This window comes from Dermacentor variabilis, chromosome 2, assembly GCF_050947875.1.
Source record: "Dermacentor variabilis isolate Ectoservices chromosome 2, ASM5094787v1, whole genome shotgun sequence".
Taxonomy (NCBI): Eukaryota; Metazoa; Arthropoda; class Arachnida; order Ixodida; family Ixodidae; genus Dermacentor; species Dermacentor variabilis.
In genome coordinates, this window is record NC_134569.1 from 135,120,024 (window position 1) to 135,142,483 (window position 22,460).

Sequence of the window (22,460 nt, forward strand, 5' to 3'; positions counted from 1 at the left end):
GCTGCAGCCGCGGGCTCCACCGCTTCGCACGCGTAGCGCGTTGGTGGTGGTTGCGGCAGTGCCCGTGTTGGCGCTCGTTAGTGAGCGGAACCGCCGACCTCCAACCCGACCCGCAGGAAATAGAGTCGCGCTTAGAGACACGGCGCCACGCGCGCGCACTGTCGCGAGGGGCTTGGCGGCAACGTCGAAAGGGGGAGGGAGGGGAGAGAGAGGAGAGCGCGAGAGGCACTGCGAGCGACGTCCGCTCGCGAGAGCCCGCGGGTCGACCAGCCGAGTGTCCCGCCGGAGAGAGGATCGGGCTCGTCTTCGGCGTCCGCCGGCCGCCGCTCGCTCGCGCCGGCGTACCGCCGACCCCCGTACGCTCGTGGGCGACCGCGGCCCCCTCGCACAGCTGTTGACGGCGATGCGCGCGCGTGCTCCTCCTCGGTTCGGGCCGCGCGGCGGCCGCTGCCGCGTCGAAGCGGCCATGCCGAGCTGCAACTCCGCCGTCGTCCGGGCGTTTGGCCGCGGCTCCTCCGTGCGACCGGCGGCGGCGGCATGAACTGCGCTCGTGCCAGCGTCGCGTCGGTGCTGGCGTCGTGGAGCCGCCGTGTGCCTCCGTCGCCCGCCGCCACGTCGGGCGCCGCGGCGGGCGGCTGCTGCGTGCCGCGCTGGCTGTGTGTGCTGTACGTGCGACGACTGAGGCCCGGCCTGGCCCTCTGGCTCTCGCAGGTGGTCAAGCTCATCCGGGCGCCCAAGGACAATGGAGAGCTCGTGCTCACCGTCAAGGCACAGGGTGAGAACTCCGAGGAGCTGGCCTCTTAATTTTCCCACAAGCTCTTTCATGGACTCCTTTCTCTTGTTTATTTTCCTGTTGTTTCTATGTGTGCGTGTGTGTGATTTCGTGTCCCGTAGGAATCTAAAGCTTTACCACAGGGCGGCCGAAAGTGGCAGTGTGTTGGGAGATTTAGTTAAAGGTCACCAATACGAAAGGAGCTACCAAGACGATGCAAACGATGCGCGTGTGTCGCCCCATTTCTTGTGTTGTTTGTTGTCGTGATGTCGAGTGTGGTACTGATTACCGTTGGGCTGGTACACTTTATATTTATTGTACACCACAGGTCCCTTTAGGTTACACTGTTATGTCATGAGGCCGTGCGAACTACAGCTCCCCGCGATGTATACGCACTAACGGGACGTGAACGCTCTCCGTGACATAGATGCGCTTTTGATACGTTCAGCGACTATGGACATGTCCCATCGACATGATAGTTCAGGAGTTATTGGTATGGGCCGCAGCCACGCACAGAGATGCAAGGGAAAACATTCTGGCTGGGCCCCCACATTTTCTACATACCCAGGCCAGAGAAACCAACCACTCGTTGAATCCGCTCTGTTGATTAGAGCGTGGATCACCCCGTCCTATCCTCTGCTCTGCTCTATAGTGCTAGCTGTCAACGGCACCTATCGCTTGTGGAATTCGAAGTTTGCAGTGAGGCAGAAGATAATAACAAGTACGCCGGTTACATGAAATGGCTCAACGCTTATTAGCAGGCTTTGTCAAGATATTCACGGAGCTCTTATATGGGTTAAGCTGTCCCTGCACAGCGTTTATTCGTGCCTTGCATGTCTGCTGTTCGCAGTGCAACGTGATAACCGGCGACGCGAAGGCACTGTCCGTGCCTTTCGTAATTGAAACAAGGACTGGCAGAAATTAAAAGCGCGCAGCAAAAAGTCAGGTGTAATGCCTTGATCACGTTGTTTATAGTTTTACTGATCGGAGCATAAAGACAAAACTCGGAAGGCCCGCGTGTTAGTAGTCCTTCAGTGGCGGTTCAAACGTTGCTTTGGTCAAGCTTCGTTGAAACGAGCAACGCTAGTTTTTAAAACACGCACACATGCGCGCTCGCGCGCGCACGCAATAACAAAGAAAGATAGGTGGAGCCCTTTTTATAGATGTTTGCTTGTCCAGCTTAGTTGTGTTTCCAGCATTCTGGCGATGTTTTCACGCGACCTTGAGTTCGTATACCAACTTCTCTAACTTATCGCAGAGCTGACATATTGTTCGTACCTTCATTATGTAAATTATATTTGCCAGACTGTAACCTCTGCCGAAAGCGAAAACGCGTTGCGTTGCCGGTGCCTTCTTTTGCGACTGCGCTTTTTCATTGCTCTTCCGGACCTGACTGATGGCGGCTTCGCAGCAAAGTTCTCTCCTTTCTCATTTCTTCTCTCATTTTAACTTCATTGAATATTTTTTACTCACATGCGCCTGCGCGAGCGAAGGGTCTCGGAAGCGCAGCGCTCTCGAGTAACGGCGACGGACGCGGAAGTGATTTCTCCGACCCAAGGCCGCACGCGCGTGCGCGCGTGGGTTGGGCTTCTCCTCGACGGTACCCTCCGTGCGGAGAAGCACGCTTTACGAGCGGCTGTTATGGTGACTGCTGTCTCTCGCCCGCGTACTCGCGTCTGCTGCTGAGTTGGGCCACACGGTGCTTTCACCGCTGTCGGTGTGGAATCCTATCGATCGGGGCAGGGTTATGAGCCACAACAGCGGCTTCTGTGATCTCTGCGCGCATCAGGGACTTAAACCGAGGGCTTGCGCTGTCCCTAAAAAGTTCGGATAGATGAAGGGGGGAGGGGGGGCGGGATAGACGAAATTGTTAGTGATTTCGCTGCGCGTTGGGCACTGCAGTTTTTTAAAGTTTGTAAACAGATTTTGTATAGGCAGCACCGCGGCCTTGTATAGGGAAACGTGCACAACGGACAGCTATTGTCATCGTATGTACGCTGCTGTACAAAACACACACACACACACACACACACACACACACACACACACACACACACACACACACACACACACACACACACACACACACACACACACACACACACACACACACACGCACACACACACACGAGGAAGAAACAAGTGATAGTTTAGGTCTGCGGGGAGCGCGGCGTAAGTTGCACCGGCCTTGTTCCAACGACGTTTCGCTACTCGGTATGCATCTCTGCATCATGCTTTAATAATAAATTTTATTTGGGCCGTATCGTAGATCACTTAAGGAAGCACCAAGCAACACAGGGTTCTCTCGAAGCAAAAGAATACGCCGCGCGGCTCGTCGCTCCCACACACACAAAAAAAGACTTCCGAAAGGGGGGAGGGGGAGCAGCACCCAATCGGAAAGTGGCGACCGGACCATTAATTGCAGCTGACTCCTCCGTCCGCCGCTTTTCTAGCAGCAATCTGCACTCCCTTCTTTGTCGCCTCTGTTTCGCGCACCGCGCTGCATATTATTGACGCTGTTTCGCTCGATTCTGTATTGTATTTGGAGGAATGCCGAGCGTCGACGAGCTCTCAATTAATTGTGTCGTCAATGTCTTTCTCCCCCCTCGCCCACCAACCCTCGCCTTGTCCCTTTCTGTCGTCCCCATGTGCGTCGCTTTTCCCTTCACGTGCGCACCTCCTCCCCTACCCCTCCTGCGCTTCTCCCTCCCCGTTGCCTTTCTCGTCCCCCTGGGCGCCTCCCAGTACCCGCAGGCGAGCAGATCGAGGAGCCCGACTTTCAGTACATTCCGGACTCTGCAGTGGCGGGCCGGGGCAACCGAGCCGGCGGAGGAGCGCTGGCCGAGTCGATGCTGCTCTTGGCCGAGGGTCTTGAGAGCGGCGCCACCATCGCCCAGTTTGAGGTGAGGGCAAGCACACCTGCACATTTCCTTCTATTTCACCCAAACCCTCTTTTCCTTTCTTTCTATTCGTTCTTGTTAATTCTTCTCTGATTTAAGAGCTTCCAGTCAGATCAAGTGGTCCGAGAAGCGATTATCTTTGCACAAAATATCTATCAAACACAAGTTTCTGTGCTTTTTCTTTCGGACCTGCTTAAACTGTCAAAGGTCGTAGATGCTGATGCGAAAATAGCCAAAACGTCTGTGGCCTCTGAGCACAAGGCCACGAATACAATTTGTGGGTGCATCACAAGAATGAGGCGAGAATGAGGGGAAAGGAGAGAGAAAAAGAAAAAGCAGAATGTTTACTCAGATTTTGGTGTGCATTGAAGAACCACATGTGGTGACAATTAATTTAGACCTTTCTATTACACTATGGCAAAGTGTGCCTGTATAGTCAAGATGCAGATTTTTAACTATCACAATAGTCACGTTCTTCTTGTTAAAAGGGAAAAATTGGTCATCCACCCTATTGTAACACATAGCTACAAAAGAAACCGACACAGGTTTTTCAGAGAGAAGTGTTTGCAGTTGAAGAGAAATGCTGGTCCGGGGGATCGAATCATGGAGCGGAACCTTCCCAGGGCAATCGCTCTACCATCTGAGCTAACAAGGAGACTAGCAGGTTGCAGCATGAGGGCGAGTTAGTCGACAACTCGAACCATTGAGGCACTGAATTAATTCTTGTTGTTGATGGCACTTTCTGAATATTACGTGCGCAGCACTCAGAATAAACCAGGTAGCATGCAGGCAGTAGTTTTAAAAAGGGTGTAAACTGCTGCACAATGAGTGCTGGAAGTGGCAGGGTGCTCGGCAAGCATGCACAGTAGAGTAGGGGAGAGGGAGCAGTTGCTTCATTTGCATCGGGCACCTATGAGTAGTCGAGTGCTGGTAATGTGTTTCTCCTAAATGTACACAACCCTCTGATAGCTATGAATCTTCATATGAAGCCAACACTGAGGAAGCACTGGTGGCATCAGTTATATATTGTGAAGGCCATCAGACTGAAGAAAATGATGTAGAGGAAGACAGGAAAAGATTGTGAGCATTGGCCAGCAATTGAAGGAACCTATGTGCAAAAACTCCCTTGAGATGGTCATGGCTATGCTTTCTGGAAAAAGTTGTCCCCTAAACGCAATGCTTCAGAACATGGTACCCTAGTGCATTGAAAATGTTTGCAGTGCTACCTGATTAAATGTGTAATGACATTAAAAAACATCTGGATACAGCCTCAGAGTTCTTCGAGTATATTTTTCAATCTGTCCTCAAAATTTCAAATGAACCATGAGCCAGTTGTACATTGGGCCGGTTCAAGTCACCACGCGGTGAAACTGCAAATGTATTGCCTATTTAAATGCACTTAATGTACATGTGAGTGTCAATGTGACGGAATTCAAACTTTAGACACTGTTTGGGAATTGTGGAAGAGCAGTGGCTGGCAGTAATAAGTGATCAGATGCAACTTCTAATTCTGTTCTCCAATTGTACATAGCAATATGTAATGTATTTCAATAAAATGCTTTTCAACCTAAGTAGACCTGCTTACATGTTGTCATATCTTCTACTCTAGCTGCTGTATTCACTTTAATACTGTCTTTTTCTCCCTCTCTCTCTGCAGCAACTGTACCGCAAGAAGGCAGACTATACTATGAAATGTGCCAGGCTGCCTGCCAACCTGTCTAAAAACCGATACAGAGATATCTCCCCATGTGAGTGTAAAAACACATAATCTCTTTTTCTTTTTTAGCTTGGCATTGTGCACCACGCTTATACATGGAAGTTTTGTGAGAACTGGTCAACTGCACTGTTCGATTTGTTTTTGTGGTAGTTTTGAGCAAGTGATCAAATGCTTCTTGCCTTCTCAACAAACTGGAGTTCTCTGTAGTGTATACCGGGCGTTTCAGCAAGCGCTTTCAAAAAATTCTAAAGGTTGGCTGTAGCAGATAGCACGATTCTAGCCCACAAGCTGGTCTACTCAAAGAGGCAGACATTACTTTCACAAACAATTGAAATGCACAATTGACTAATTAACAAAAATAACCAATTAAGTTTTAAGCTAATTACCTTACAGCCCATATTGCAATTTACAAATTTTAGCTGTGGAGTTTGCAAGGCAGATCCACTTGGAACGAATTCTCAGGATGACACCAGCTTCGAGATATTAATTCCAAAACTTAGCGGAGAAATCCATTGGCATTCCAGTTACTTCCTCAACAACATGTTGTTTTATGCATTGAAGCACAAAAGTAAATGGAACACCAATGAATTCCTCCGCAAAGTTTGGGAGTTAATATCTCGAAACTGGTGTCATCCCGAGAATTCGTTCTAAGTGAACCCACCACGCGAGCTCCACAGCTAGAATTTGTAAATTTCAATGTGGGCCATAACATAGTTAGATAAAAACTTCATTAGTCAATCTTTGTTAAATAGTCGATTATGTATTTCAATTGTTTGTGCAAGCAATTCTGCCTCTTCGAGTAGACCAGCTCATGAGCTACAATTGGTCTGCCACAGGCAACCTTTATAAATTTTTGAATGTGCATTTTGCTGCATTTAAAACAAGTCATGATGCACTTTCATGCCAGTGCTGTTATAAGCTACACGTCAAGCGGCTTGTGCAAGATAAAAAAAAAAAAAACTTGTTTTAAAGAGAGCTCTCGTACATAGAGAGCGAGAGATGATCAATGCCAGGGGCACTTGGATGCTGTGCCTGAGCTGTCAAGGCAAAGCGTGTGCACACATGAGTTACTGCATGAGCTTTAAAACCATCATGCGGTGCACTGTGCCAGATTTTGGAAGCCACAATAGGCTTGTGGTTGTAACATGTGTGGCCAGCTTGTCAAAAAGATGAGTGCATTAGCTGCGTTTAATCTGCAACTGCGGCCGTGAGCCATTTTCAATGGTGTGGACAAGGCACATGCCACTCCTTCAGCAGAAAATCTGTACTGCATTTATGCTGCATACAGCATTTTCTGCTTGGAATAACTCTTCAAATATAAGTTAGGCCAGAAAATTTTTAATACCTTGCCATTATTTTTTTTTTCACGTCATCATTTTTTTTTTCTTCTTGTCCTCAGTGTGCTATGACTGATGAATGCATGAATGCTGTGCTTCAATGAAAGTGGCATAAGTATTATGGTACGAAAAGAAAAAAAAAAGAAGACAAGAAAAAAGAAAAAGACATTCACGGGACTGACACCCATTCTTTGAGTGTGTGTTTCTTTGTCATTGCCTTTTTATGCCATGACACTTATACCTGCAAGTCTGACCAACTGTCTGAAGCGAGAGAGTTTTGCTGAATGGAATCTCTTTGTTTTTCAGATGATGTCACTCGAGTCATCCTTCAGGAAGGCACATCTGGGGACTATATAAATGCTAGTTATGTAAATGTAAGTGCTTAAGCATGTTTTGTTTCGAAGCATGAGAGGAAGTTGGTTAAAGAGTGGTTATTCATGGAGATAACGAAGGCCAATGTTTCCTAATTTCTCTGCATATGTCATGGTGCCGACGACATCAACTTGGTGTTGTGAATTTCCTGGCATTTTCCTACTGCAATAATTCTATTAACAGTGTCATGTTGAATCCTTGCTCGCTTTTGACTATTCTGCAGTTTGTTGCATTTTGCGACTCGAGCCCTTTGAGGCTTTGGTAGGCCTAATTATTATTGTATTCAAACCGACATGAATAGACGTACTATCAAACAGTGCTGAGCACACATTGCCAGAATCCATGATGTCGCTGATAGCTGGCAGGCACCAGCTAGCATCACCTCAAGCTAGCATGATCAACCATTATTTGCTTTAAAGTGTCATTTCATCAAGCCTCTGATGAGACTGACCTATTCGCAATTATGCCAAGTGTCTTGCTTAGTTTCTTCAGTGACTCTCTAAAGAGGTGGTACTTCGTAGGTCTCACTGGAAGTCATTTACTCATAGTCACTAAAAGTCAATCGCCATTCTGTGTGATCAGCAGCATTATTCCAAATTGCATAAATGCCTTACTGAAATTTGCCTAAGTTGACATGAGCCATAATGTTAAGGCTAGAGCAAGATTGCATCAAAAAGAGTTTGGAACTTCAATATGAACATGGATGGTTAATCTGAAGAAAAATATTATCTCCAAATATCTTAACTCATCACTGTTGCAGCACACTAAAACATCACTTTTTATGTGGAAATGCTTAGCTGTTCTTAACAACCTTGGTGTTTACAGCCATTTGAGGGACACACTTATTGATCATGCTCACATGTAGCTGTTATGTCTCTGTAAGAATGATATACTGGTATTTTTTTATAGTTGCGAAGTTTGCAAAAGCACCATCTGGTTTAAGTTGGTTTGTTATCCACTCAAGTTAAAGTAACTGGTTACATATCACATGCAGTTGAAAGCCTTAAGGTTATAGGCTGCATAGGGACCCTCGATCAATAGTAATAATGTGAAAAAAACATATGTAAAAAGGGGCAAATAAGAGCATGCACATTGTGCCTGAACATTGCAAGACGTTTAATGCAGTGAAAAAGAGTGTTACACTATTTTTACAAGCAAACAAGACATCATGAAATGCAATAAAATATGATTATGCAGGAAAAATATATTTGAACTCAAGATGGAATATATGCAAGGATAATGTTAACATCAGTGAAAATAGGACATTTCATAATAGGTACCTCAACAAAAGTAGATGTCATTGTTTGATAGTGATATCAGCTAAAAAATTGGCATTTAATGCTCACTCCGTACACTTATGATTGGTAACTAACTTGAAATTTAAGAATATGTGAGGAAGAAATCTGCATAGTAAGTTATCTTTAAAATGCAAATGTAACAGCAATCTGATAGCTAAACTTGTCGACAACTGAGAAATACCAGTTATTGCAAAGCATCACAGTAGCGTTTGGACTGGAAGTGTCGTTAATAATCAGTAAGTGTAGTTGTTCTAGCATTTACACATTTAACCATTTTGACTTATGCCTAGGACATAGATGTCTTAAAAGTAGGTCCAATATGCATGTAATGTATTGAATTCTTGGTGTTGGCAAGAGATTGAGTACGCTTCTGATCCAGCACTGAAATTTAATTAAGGCAGACAGACTGCAGCCATGTTTTCACAGGAGATTATCTTGTCCAAATGGGGGGGGGGGGGGGGGGGGGGGGGGGTTGTTACAAAAGGTGCTAATCGCCACATTTTGCTGCTTTTCAGAAAGTTGCTCTTGTGTGTCGCATTCTAATGTGTGTTTCCTTTCTCTTTTCCGTACAGATGAACATCCCCACGTCGGGCATTGTAAATAGGTACATAGCCACACAAGGTCCTTTGCCCAACACCACGATAGATTTTTGGGAGGTGAGCACTGACTTCTTCGTATATCTAGTCATTACAGATTGCTTGCTGTGTCATTTAAGCACTAGTTGACACCGAACTGTATTTGTATCTACACTCTCTCTCTTGAGTTACTTTACTTCTGCAAGTCGTAACAAAAGCGTTTGGGTACTGCTTGACGGAAGGCTGTATTTGTATCCACTACAGTCATTCTCTTGAGTTGCTTTACTTGTGCAAGTCATAACAAGAGCATTTGGGTACAGCAATATTATAGAAGTATGTGAATTTACTATATGTAATGAGGTCTTTCATGTTATAAACAGGTGAATACAAACGTGTGCATTTCTTTTCAGCAAACATTGTACCAGTGGTTGTACATGCATTAAAGGAACCCTAAAACACTTTTTGAACATAGTGAAGAAACGGTGCCAATCTGTCGTAGAGAGTGCTGTGAACATGTGAGGCAAATATTACTGCTCTAGACGCAGCAGAGAATTCAAATGCTCATGTCAAAAACAGCAAAAAATTGCTTGCCCTAGCTTCTGCAATGCCATCTTGCAGCGTCATAAAAAGCACCTGGCCCACGAGCGCTGCAGGCAGAGTTTGTGATTGCGAGAGCATTCTCAGTAATACATAATTGCTAAGCTTGCGCTAAATAAATGAAACAACCTGCCGTGGTTGCTCAGTGGCTATGGTGTTGGGCTGCTGAGCACGAGGTCGCGGGATCGAATCCCGGCCACGGCGGCCGCATTTCGATGGGGGCGAAATGCGAAAACACCCGTGTGCTTAGATTTAGGTGCACGTTAAAGAACCCCAGGTGGTCAAAATTTCCGGAGTCCTCCGCTACGGCATGCCTCATAATCAGAAAGTGGTTTTGGCATGTAAAACCCCAAATATTATTATTAAATAAATGAAACATATATATATCTCTACGATCTCAGAAAGACAGAACTATCACTTCATCTTTGTACTGCACGTAGCTGTGTCAGCTGCAAGTGGCCTCTGAGATGGCAACGGCGTGCTGCATGGTATAGTCTGCCGCCGCCACGGGGTGCCATGACGAGTTATTTCACCACTACGACACTCGGCTTTTGGCTGGGGCTTTGCCCTTTCAGCTCCCCCACTGTGTAGCTTCCAGCATGCTGGCGGAGAGGAAAAGAGGGAGAAAGTTAAGTATCGGTGTGATAACTCCACTAATAGTTGAAGGACTTGCAAAATTCTTGTGACGTGAGAGTCGTGAGACGACATCCTTTAAAACTGAGGCCATTCGATGGTTAGTTAGAAAAGGGTTTCAGGCCCTCTGTAGGGTCCCTAGAACAACTAGAAGTGATGGCCTTCATCACCTCCTCCATTGTGTGTTTAATTGATGGCTGCAACCACGTAACAGCAAACAGTGGGTTGAATGTCCACATATTCTTTGCACTTGCTGTTTAGGATGACATTTGAAATTGAAGTTTATTTGTAGTGCAAAAGAAAAACAAGCATGCATTTTCAACAGTACATTAGGCGGTCCTAAAGTAGAACAGTCAGGTGAACTTCCTGTTTATATAAACAGCAGAATGTTATATACATATAAATTCACAAGATAAAATAAAGAACTATGCTCATAAAAAAGATGGTTGCATTATAATAAGCTAACAGAGGCATAAAGACAATGTCAAGTTTGTAAATCATGAATCTATAACAGTACAACACGAAAGTATTTGCTTAAAATTGATATAAATACCAAGATAAATCAATTTATACATTGCAGAAGTTACTACAAAAAGCACTACAAGACACGCATCCGCATTTCAATTTTCATTTAAAGGAATACAAAGAAGCAGTAATCTTAATGTCTGTAGGAATTGCATTCTAAACAATTATACCACCGAATCTCGGTCAACTTTTCATAATTTGATGTGACTTTGGGTAAAAGGAGGTTATTCCATTCAGAAAATCTAGTGTATGCATTAACGATACGACACAAAGAAAGGACATCCGTATGTATGTCAGGATAAATGAAGCGAAACATGAGAAGTGATAACTTATATTAAAGTAAGTACCGAAGAGGTAGAATTCTGCAATAGTGTGCAGGTCAGCACAGTGCAGTGGTTGCAAGGCACACCATGACTGCCTCACCAAAAGCAGAGCATTGAACACTTTACCACGACAGGATAATAGCAGATGGAAAGTTCAAAAGGCAGTTCATGTTCTGTGAGACACAACAATAAAAGGCCAGGCTTAGATTATATTAAATGTGCAGAAGCGCAGAGTGCAAGAAAGAATGGTTGACATAGCGGTATATGCCTAGCTCTGAGCTCTCAACCGATGATGGGATGGTACTCCCAGCAGGAGATCTCGTCTGTACACACTAGGTTGCACTGCTTATGCTCTTAATACAGAAGGAAAAGACAAAGAGGTGGAGATGGTGCTACTTCAGTTATTCGTGACTCTTTAACTTGCATTTGGGTGCAACACCACATGTGGTTCATTAAAGGGGCGCTAAAGAGAGACACTAAATCAGAGTAGACTGGCAAAGAATCTTTTTTGAAACTATTTTTGTTGATGTTGTGGTAACAGGTAGATTAGTGAAAGAGAAACTGAAGGCCAGACTTACATTTATTTAATTTGGCACCAGAATGTCAGCGCTGGTATGTCAGTGCAGCATCCTGGATTTCGTATTGCTTTCCCGTATTTGAGTTGCTGTTGAGCAGTAAAATTTCTCAAAACTTGCTAAGTTCACTCTTTGGATCCTTTGGAATACAGTATATCTTTAAAAAAAAATAACGTGGGCTGAGTAGGCACCATCGTAATCCATGATGTGTGACAAGAAGCTGGTGCAGAAACCAACATTGAGGTTGCCAGTTGTCTTTTATTTTTGCCTCCTTTCTGACTTGCCAAGCCTTCTTTCACAGTAAGAGTGGCTATATTGGCATTGTAGAAAGGTAATATACTAATACAGCCCGTGTTATTTTTCAGTTTGGTGCCCCATTAAGGAGACTAAATGCATTAGCTAGATAACAGCATGCAGAACAATAGCCCAACAGGTTCAGCCCAAAGTGCGAGCACATCCATTGAGATATTAAGTAAAGCAACCATTGTGACCTGAGTGATGCTCTGTGCAGATGGTCTGGGAGCAGCAGTGCACTCTGGTGGTGATGCTGACAACACTGGTGGAGCGGGGCCGCATCAAGTGTCACAAGTACTGGCCAGACCTGTATGAAACAGACACCTATGGCCACCTGCAGGTCAGTGGGGTCTTGGTTTAGGCAAGCATGTCCTATGTGCACAATTGTTGAGTCACCATGTGGCAGAATGACACCGAAAGCATTCAGGAAAGATCATGGACACAGACACACACAGTTTCCTCTCTCCCTTTGTCTCTTGTGCTGTTGTTCAACTACTGCATTTAGCGATGTGATGATTGTGCTCTTTATTATTTATTCTTATTGTTCAATATATTGGCCAGTTGAAGGTTTCTTATGTTCCCGGTTCAAGGCTAATTGCCAATGCAGCATGTTGCTCTGAATATGGAAACTCTGATAAGACAAGAAAACCTTAAGTATTTTGTACTCTTATATGGTTTTGCTGCCACTGTCAATAATTTGGCTTGCTTTAGTGCACACATTCATATATGACTGCTCTTTGGTGAAACGTTTGTTTGTTTGTTTTCAAAATTGCTCCAGATATGGGGGTGTGCAGGCTACACACAAGAACAGCCCTTATATGTTTAGTATAACCTAAATATATAGTTCATGTTATAAAGTATGCTAGTACACTTAACTGTGGCAAAAAGCAGGATCAAGTAAAGAAATATTACTGATAATTGTCACAGCAGTAGGAAAGCAGTCCTGATCGTACAATTTGCATCGAATTTACTGATCAAGCAATGATCTGGATGCAACAGGCATTTAAGCAGTCGCTTAGTGTATTGTGACAAAGTGTGCCACCAGTGAGTGAGTGAGTGAGAGAGAGTGTGTGTGTGTGTGTGTGTGTGTGTGTGTGTGTGTGTGTGTGTGTGTGTGTGTGTGCACGTGCGCGCATTGCACACACTTGCTATTTTTGATGTGTGAATCTGGTGAGCAAGTAATTTCTAAACAGGAAAGATTGCAGCATAGCATTTTTATTTTTTCATTTATAATGCCATATCCTTTTCTTTCTTTCAATACAGGAACAATTACCATTCATGTTAATGCAACATGTCCATATTACATGCAGGTGTCTTGTGTACGACAAAAAGAAACGCCATCCTTTGCTTTTCGTGAATTCACCCTCATAAACACACAGGTAAGCTGTTCAGTCCTGAATTGTTCACTAGATGGCTTCACTAAAGCAGTGTAGAGCGAGATCAGTAGTGTACTGGGACTCTTGATCATCACATTTAACGTTGCTTAAGCTCATCAAGAAAAGGGTAATACAGTCGAACACGGATATATCGAACTGGAAGGGGATCGTGAATTAATGCAATTTATTAAAAATTCGATATAAAAAAATAAAGGCCCTGAGACTTTAGCTGTGGCGGACGATGACCTACCGATTGGCGCATTCAAGAATGACAACTATTTCCGCACACACGGTGCAACGTAATGCTTTATTTGCATGAAAAAAAATTGCTTATGTTGGTCTGCTTCTTCGCCTTACAAATGAAATTAAAGACGCCAACCTCGATCTTATCGAGGCTGTTCAGGTGTGAAAGCCCGGTTCCTTCCATGTCGCCTCAGCAACGGCGAATCAAGCTGAACGCTGCCGCCACTTCAGCGGTGGAGTACGAGCGTGTAGCCGCCGCCTCGTCCGGACAATCTTCATCGCCACTCAAGCCTGGGTCCCTGCGACTGCAGCTACAATGTCCTCATCGGCGAGGCTCGCAACAGCCTGAACATTGCTGTCAACGTTCACAAAATCGTCAGCAGACACTTCGGCTGGAACGGCAGCCGGGAAAAGGGACAACTCGCGAGACGCGTCGTCCATGCACTCGTCGCCGTCTTCGCAGGCTTCGGGAAGTTCGGCCGTCACGAGGCCTGCCTTCTGGAAGCAGTTGGCCACGGTATCCTGCTTCACGTCTCTCCAGGCGCCCATCATCATTTGAATGGCCCCCAGCAAGACAACCTTAAGCTCGATGCCCATGCGGAGGTTCACCAAAAGCCTATCAATGAGTCGCCTCCTGTAACCATCCTTGAACGACTTAATGATGCTCTAGTCGAGCGGCTGCAACTTCGCTGTCGTGTTTGCCGGCAGAAACTTGAGCGCGATCGATATTTTCGAGCTCGCAGGTGGTGTGATGGGCCGAGCAGTTATCGACGAGAAGGCAAGTGTGACGCCCCGACTTGCCCAGTTCGGCATCCCACGCTTGCAGACATTCTGTAAACAGCTGACGCGTCATCCACGCCTTCTTAATGAAGGCGTAGCAGACGGGGAACTGCTTACAGTTTTTGAAGCAGCGCAGTGCCCTTGCTTTGCCGATCACAAAGGGCTGGAGCTTTTGAGAGCCATCCATGTTAGCTGCAAGCAGAACGCTCACGCGGACTTTGCTCATCTTGCCCCCATGACACGTGCTGCCTTGGACGTCAAGCGTCTTGCTGGGCAGCATCTGCCAAAACAATCCGGTCTCGTCGGCGTTGAAGATTTTCGCAGGTGAAAACTTCGCGCAAATTTCTGGCCATTCCTTCAAAATCCACTGCTGGATATCCTGGCTGACGATGGCTCCGCTGGCTCCGCTTTCCCCCGAAATGGTTTTGCCAACTATCTTATGGCGGTTCTTAAACCTCTGCAGCCACCCTGTGTTGTAGGCGAAGTTGTCATCACCGAGAGCAGCGGCAAACCATTTGGCCTTAGCCATTAGCATTGGGCCATCCACCTGAATGTTCTTAGCCCGGACCTCTAAAAACCACGCATAGAGAGCCTTTTCAACTTTCTCGTGGGCAGGAGCGTGCACACGACAAGCTCCCGACGTTCGTTGCTCCGCCGCTTTCGACTTTATGTCCGCCTTGTTCTTTAACAAGGTGCTTAGAGTGCTCCGAGAAATCCTGAAGTCGTCTGCCACCGTCGCGCTTTTCTCGCCCGCCTCAACACACTGAATGGCTTTCAGCTTTGTCGCAAAGTCCAGGTTCTAGCGCTTCATGATGCTGCTTGTGCTTGCTGCGGCCATTGCTTTTGCGTCAGCCCACCACGATCCAGTCACACGTGTCGTGAGACGCACGCAAAACAATAATGCACACGAAACACAAGAACACGCACAAAACACAAAATGTGAGCAGCCTCCGCCCACAAAGTGCTCGCGATGGCCACCTCCGAGGGCAACAGCGACGTACGAAAGGCGCGAGCTGTGGTTGGCTGAGCAAAACTCGTGAAAAAGCAACAACAAGAAAAAAAAAAGGCAAAAGGAGGAGGCCGCCGGCGCCTTCGTTCCTGGCTACCTTTTCCGAGCCGATCACTATGGTTATGCGGGGGAAGGATGAGAGACATAGGGAGAGAGAGAGAAAAAAAAAAGAAAGCTGTTCCACAAGTCGGAGAGCGTGCGCAGCTGGAGTACAGTCCGAGCCTCCCTCCTTCTCGCTCTCACATTTTCCGAGCCTTTCGGGGGAGGCGCGGAGCTCGCGGGTGCAGCGAGTGTTGAGCTTGCGTGGCGTTCTATATATCCAACGGCGAATAAAAATATCGTTTGATATAAACGTACGAATTTCTATACTTTTACACAGAATTTTCAAGGGGATAATTTACGAGTTCGATACAGACAATAATTTGATATATGTGGGTTCGATATATCCGTGTTCGACTGTACTAGCCTATACTATTTGTGCCTTCCTAGGACTGCTGGTTGATGGGTTGCAGATTCAAGTGGCGTTGTGTTCACAGCATTTGTTTTCTCCAACAGTGTAATATTATAGAGAAAGAAATAAACAAAGATGACAAAAGCACTTGTTCTTGGGGAAGTTGGCGTCATAAATGACAGGCAACTTCTCCAAACTCTGTTCGATGTTGCTCACGTTAAACCGAAAAGAATAATATACAGCAAACAAGGACAAGCCCCGACTTCCGTATTTCTAGTTTTGTGCTGTTGCAAAGAAATTAAGCAATGGATCAGAACCAATTAACTAGTCCAAACAGTCACGGAGGCCTGACATGTACAGATTCTTGCGTAAGATATGTGAAGGTGTAGAACTTTACCCCAGCCCAGAACTCAAGCGAGCATTCTTTGGTAGATTACAGCAAAGTGACATTGATTCCCCCCCCCCCCCCTTTTTTTTAATGACGTGGTCGTCTTTCGTGAGTTTGTCAATTTGGGGTCCATGGGAGCTGGGTATCGAAGTTTACCTTGTAAATTAGATGATTTGAGGCCTTCTAGTGCACATGAAAAAGACGCACCAAGTGAGCGGAGCGCTATGTATGAAGCAGTAATAATGTGTATTCAGTGAAAAAAAAGATGAAATGAATCCCAGATGTGTTTGTTGAATCTCCGTGCATCTGGAACTGTAACTAGAATTGTGGCTTATCAACAAAAATTGTGGGGCAGATCCCAGACATTGTGCAGTCGAGAAAATTTGGGCCGATCCTGAAGGTAGTGCAGTCCAAAAAGAAAAAAAAAAGTAAAGACAAGTAAAGGTTAAGTAAAGGGCCCTGTGTAAGAGTAAGGTGGTACGAAAGCAGAATAAGGTGACGTAGGTGAAGTTAAAGCAGCTCAACAGCGGTTGGCGTTCAAAACAGAAAGGTATTCTGGGAAACCTCTCTACCCATGCATACTTCACTTGAAGCACAGAAATCACGGGGACAAAGGAAAAGAACACCAGACAGGTCGAGTGCTAAGTTCAAACTACGCTTTATCCTAAAAAAAAAAGAAATCTTTATCTGTCAACTCTAATCAAAAGCACAATATACATCATTATGGAAGCGTGCTCCAATCCTCCAAAAATGTTTAAAATAGTTGTACAAGTCAATCGCGACACGGCTGTTTGCATAAAAGCACAGAAGAACCAAAAGCTCTAAGAGCGTAAGATATAGAACCAAGTTCTGAATCGGTTTCTTATCATGTGTGCACTGATAACATTGTATTACCAGCAAAAAAATGCTTTGTCGAGATACGTTATTTCACTTGCATGAAGGTTAACCAAGGGCTGCCTGACACACATGGGACCGTTTTGTGAATTACTTGTGCATGTAATGTTTTGCACCTCATTCCTTTTTTTATGTGGACATAAATACATCGGACAGATGGGCCGTTGGCTAAACATTACTCAGAGAGCTTGACAGCTCCCTAAAGGGTCGTCATATTGGCATCTTGCCATGCATTGCCGACAATGCGGATCTAAACCCGTTCTACGCGACACAATTGTCCTCTTTTGGCACTGAGACAGGACAACTAGGGAGATTGCAGAGGCTTCCTACATAAACAAAAACAGTCCCACGTGTGTCAGCCAGCCCTCTATTAACCTTTACACAAGTGAAATAACATATCGCAAACAAACACGGGCCACTTACTCAACAATCAGCGACACTCCTAGCTCACACACTAGGGACACGTAAGCTCAATGATTTTCTTTTTGACATTGGAAACCAACACGAAAACATCGATGTCATCCACCACGCTGAAATACACCAGGACCCCAACATTCTGCTCACCCGGGATGGACTACACCCCAATTTTTTTGGCGTCAAGGTAATGGCTAACAACATCAAGTACAGACTCAGGAACTCTTTTAAATCGACGCAACCTACAACACCAATAAATCCTGCGTCCCAGTTAGCTTCAACACAGAAACACACGCCTGACATTTCAACACCAGCTCGCACGCACGTTCCACCAAAGCTAGAACTCAAGAAGCATCTACACAGATGGTAGACGCGGAACCAACACCACCTTTACAATATCCGCGCATACGGAAGCCCACAACCACCCAAGAAGCCTTCACGCAAACAGCTACATACACTAATAAACAAACCAATGCGCAGACAGATACACATACAGACAAAAAAAAAAAGCACCCTCCTGCCTCACACCCTCTCCCCTTTAGAAGAACCCCACCTATATATATACTGTGGCGAGGAAAGCGTACGTCGCCTTGAAGAAGACAAGTCCACTTGTCGAAACGTTGGCTCCTGCATTCACCTTGTTCACGTTTTGCTCACCGTCTTGAATTTCCATCTCCCACATTCCCAGTGTTTTCCCTGGATATCTCGACAAAGCATTTTTTGCTGTCAACACAACACTACCAGAACATATGATAAGGGCCTGATTCAGAGCTTGCTTCTATGTGTTACGATCTCGAAGCTTCTGATGTTTTGTGTGTTTATGCGCATAGCCGCGTTGCGATTGACTTGTACAACTATTTTAACCATTTAGGGGGGATTGGAGAATGCTTGCACGATGATGTATTGTTTTTTTCATCAGTGTCGACAGATGAAAACGCATGGTTTTCTGAGAATAAACTTTAGTTTGATGTTAGCGCTTGTCCTGTTTGGTGTTGCTTTCCTATGTCCCCGTTTTTTTTTTTCTGTTTTAATTCAAGTACGTAGTCTCACGAACACGTCCAAATTTCAGCTCGCATAGGCTCAACTCTCTACCCACCTGAATAACGAATGTGGAAAAGCGTGGAACAACAAACCACATGGTACACTAGTGCACCCCGGAAGACCCTGTCCTTGTTCAAGGTTAACCACTGCTGACTCCTGTTTGGTGGTGTTTTGTCCTTTTCCAAATGTTCGAAAGGAATTCCAGTTTCTGATCGAAACTGTTGTCACACAGAACCGGGAGGAGCGGCACATCACCCACATGCAGTACCTAGCATGGCCAGATCACGGGGTGCCCGAAGAGGCCTCGGAATTCTTGGGGTTCGTGCAGCGCGTCAGGAGAAGCAGGGACGGCATGGTGGAGCCCACTGTGGTGCACTGCAGTGCGGGAATTGGCCGCACGGGTGTCCTCATCCTCATGGAGACGGCCATGTGCCTCATCGAAGCCAACGAGCCTGTCTACCCGCTCGACCTTACGCGTGACATGCGGGATCAGCGCGCCATGCTCATCCAGACCTCTGTGAGTACTTGGCCTTGGCATAGTTCACAGCCGTATTCATGCTAGCATGTAAACAGATGAGACCTGAAAAAAAAAGTTGCTATCCAGACAGCAAAGCTGTAACATTGTACTTAAAGGGACCCTGAACTACTTTTTATCGAAGTGGAGAAATAAATATGAAGTTAAAGTAGGCTATTTCAGAAATACTTTGCCGCAAGAAGGATTTCAATCTGTTCAGCAGAAGCGGAGTTGTTGGCAATCAAACATGATCTTCGTGGTGCTTCCGCTCCTTCTTTGATGCCTTGCACTGCGAAGGCTATCGCGGAGTGGGGTGGGCCCATGCTCCGTCACTGAATGTCACTATGGCACGCAGTTAAAATTTGATTTTGGATATTAATGTAGACGCTACTACTTACACTTCTGGCACTTATGACACGCCAAACGTAAGTCAAACGTAGTTGTCCTCAGTGAGCCGCAGTGCACTCAGCAAGTGGACTCTTCATGGCACCCTGCAGCAGTCACAGTATCGACACTACGTAGCGGACTACAGCTGGCACAATATCTACTCTACGTAGCAGACTGCAACTGCGTGTGCTTGTGCATATGTGCAGCATTTCCTTTATGCACGACAGGGCTTGAGTGCTTGCTCGCGCTCGTGTGCTCCAGTCTGACCATGCTACGTGGTGCAGACTGGCTTTGTTCTTCACCAGCTTAACCGACGGATACTACCGACATCGAACTTGCGCATTTTGAAGCACTATCATTAAGTCTGCCGAGGAGTCTCACCAGGAGCGGCCAAAAGTCGGCATGCGCTGGCAAGCATGCATGTGGTTTGACCTCAAGTTTTGCGTGGGTCGAGGCTAGTTGAGCATCTAAAATTAGCCGAAATTGGTGAGGCCCGACAGCTACGCCACCGATAAGCAGGGTGGCCAAAGTTTAATTCCTAAGTGGGCAGCCATGGCCGAGCGTGAGCAGACGATAGTCGGCTTCTTCCAGAAGGACGTAATCATTATAAAAATTCAAAAACAGATTTTCTCTTAATTTAGCTTGTTCATCAAACTTCATGAATAAATATGCACAGTAACAGTAGGAAGAAGCGCACTGATCCAAACACTCTTCTTGATCAATGTCAGCTATTGGCCTATAGCAGCCACATATGGGAATCTGCTATGTTAAGAAATAAAGTGTCCAGAAGAGAGTGAGGAGCAGGCTTCTGTTGAAAAGAGAGTGTTTGAGAGAAAGGTGACTTCACACTCCACTTTCGAGCTCCACGCACTGTGCATGACTGCAAAAATTGGCTGAGATGTTCATGGCAGTGCCTGCTATTTACGGACTGTTTTTTCACCAAGCCCGAGGGTTGGTTCAGGACTCCTTTAATTATAGCTTTTGACATGCAATCTGCTCTTCTTACCAAGGGAAGAAGAGTTGCATCTTGGTAAGACATACATAACCAAATTACTGGGATCTTCTGTATGTTGTTTCAGTTTTCTTTTCTTTATTATTATCATTTTTTGTGGTTGATTTGTGTACAATAGTATGTCAAAATGCAGAGAATGGAACATGTAAAAAAGCGTGCACATAGGACTGTAATTGTTTAATATATCAACATTTTGGCTGGGCTTAAAGAGCAACTGCAAATAAATTGAGAACTGTGGATATTCCCTGTACACGTTGTCAAGAGCTGCTGATGAATGTTAATCCAATAATGGCACCCATTTGTTTAACTCAATTCTACCATACGAACAGTTAATGCTGCTGCACTTAGTCTAAAACGCACTCGCTGTAGACAGGGGAGCACATTTTATTCAAAACAAGGGCTTACCGCGTAACCGAACTAAGGAATTCAGAGAAGCAACAGAGAATGCTCCACCAGTGGTATTGCAACTGGTATTATCAAGTTGGCTATGCAGTACAGCGCAAAAGCAAGAATAAAGGTTAGTGCCTACAGCCTTAGGCAGATCAAGAACTAAGCGGCACACCCACAGATAATAGGGGAGGGTCCTTGGTGAGGAGGTGCAAATAACTCTTGTCTTATAAATTCCGAATGCTGTCCTTAACATACATATAGTACATGGATACTCATGTGAGTATCATAGCGTAAGACGTTTTATACTAAAGCAGACATCTGTTTCCTCCTTTCACTTGATCATTTACATAACTGTATAATTTTTGTTGACATATTACCTAACACTTGAACAACTTTCTGTGCTGTTGCAGAGTCAGTACAAGTTTGTTTGTGAGGCTATCCTCAAGGTGTACAATGGTAAGCCAGTCGCTCTCTCATCGTTGACTTTTTCTTCTGTGTTGAAATTACCTGGTTGGAGTGGCTTACTTGCTTTCTTCTTTCACAGATGGTGTTGTCAAGCCTTTGCCTGAGTACCAGAGGTAAGGGATCTTTTACAAATTATGTTCGAGTCAAGTTACTACAACTTTTTTTAACTGGCCGGCAGACATAGATTTAATCATTATATTATTGCAGTTGAACATTGAAGTGATGCAACTTAAACAAAAAGTTAAAACTATCAGATTTTAAAAATTATTGCAGTACAATTCTACAGTAAATTTTTCTCAGTATAGTAAACTGATTTTTAATTACAGTTTCAATTTCATAGCTTCTGTTCTTTTTTTCCATATTACGCATGCATGGTGGTGTATCTTTGTGAGAAGAGTTTACATGAATGTGTTAACTGTAATGCACCACTACCATTTGCCAACCTGACACTGTGTCAGCACATGCACTCAATGAATAGATTTTTCTTGTGGCAGTGTTTTAAAACACATGAGCGGGAACAAGCGCTAAAATGAACATACGTGAGGGCGACAACAGAACAATGTCTGTTGAAAAGACGTTCACGGCTGCTGAGCGACTGAGGGTTTATGACAGCTTGGTAATTAAAGCCTGTGGTGTGCTAGCTTTGCCTTTCTTCATGTTTGGTCAAGTAATCCATAGTAGCTGTTTGGGAGATTTAAACGTTTTGTAGCCAGCAGATACTAGAGAGGGAACATGAGGCATCCAAGAAGGCACCACTGAAGGAATGTGTTTGAAGCAGGAGTGCACTGAAGAAATGGTTGCCACCCTCACCAGGATAGTTGCCCCTGCACTTAGCCATGCGCAGTATACAACTATATGCAGTTGATCTCTATCCATTTTCATTAGTGCCCAAATCTGTTAAGAGCTAAGCCCCGAATGTTATTAATTGGTGAAAAGTAAAGATAGCTAGCTGCAAGTGCTACACCATCGACATCAAGTGGACAGCTGTCAATTCAAAAGGGTATTGCCATGCTTACAACCTGAAAGCACAGTGGACAATCTAGCTACATGGCACAATAATTACCCATCGCTAGGCTACAAGATTACCATGCTGAGATTGTAGTGTACTTCATAAAAGATTTAATTTTGATATAAGAAAATTTCGTTGTAAAAAAGTAGTGCAGATTTTACCAAATTCA

The 22,460-nt window shown here is 45.1% G+C and overlaps 1 protein-coding gene across 7 annotated transcripts in view; it reads left to right on the plus strand.

The window, feature by feature from the left end:
• Ptpmeg (protein tyrosine phosphatase Meg) overlaps nucleotides 1-22,460 on the plus strand; it is a 323,767-nt gene that overhangs the window by 294,921 nt on the left and 6,386 nt on the right. For all 7 annotated transcript variants that reach the window (XM_075682040.1, XM_075682038.1, XM_075682041.1 and 4 more), the window contains 10 exons: nucleotides 712-775; nucleotides 3,518-3,675; nucleotides 5,330-5,420; nucleotides 7,033-7,100; nucleotides 8,969-9,052; nucleotides 12,136-12,258; nucleotides 13,229-13,297; nucleotides 18,747-19,031; nucleotides 21,228-21,273; nucleotides 21,362-21,395. In XM_075682040.1, the coding sequence (XP_075538155.1) occupies nucleotides 712-775; nucleotides 3,518-3,675; nucleotides 5,330-5,420; nucleotides 7,033-7,100; nucleotides 8,969-9,052; nucleotides 12,136-12,258; nucleotides 13,229-13,297; nucleotides 18,747-19,031; nucleotides 21,228-21,273; nucleotides 21,362-21,395 (1,022 nt within the window). The remainder of the gene's footprint in view (nucleotides 1-711; nucleotides 776-3,517; nucleotides 3,676-5,329; nucleotides 5,421-7,032; nucleotides 7,101-8,968; nucleotides 9,053-12,135; nucleotides 12,259-13,228; nucleotides 13,298-18,746; nucleotides 19,032-21,227; nucleotides 21,274-21,361; nucleotides 21,396-22,460) is intronic.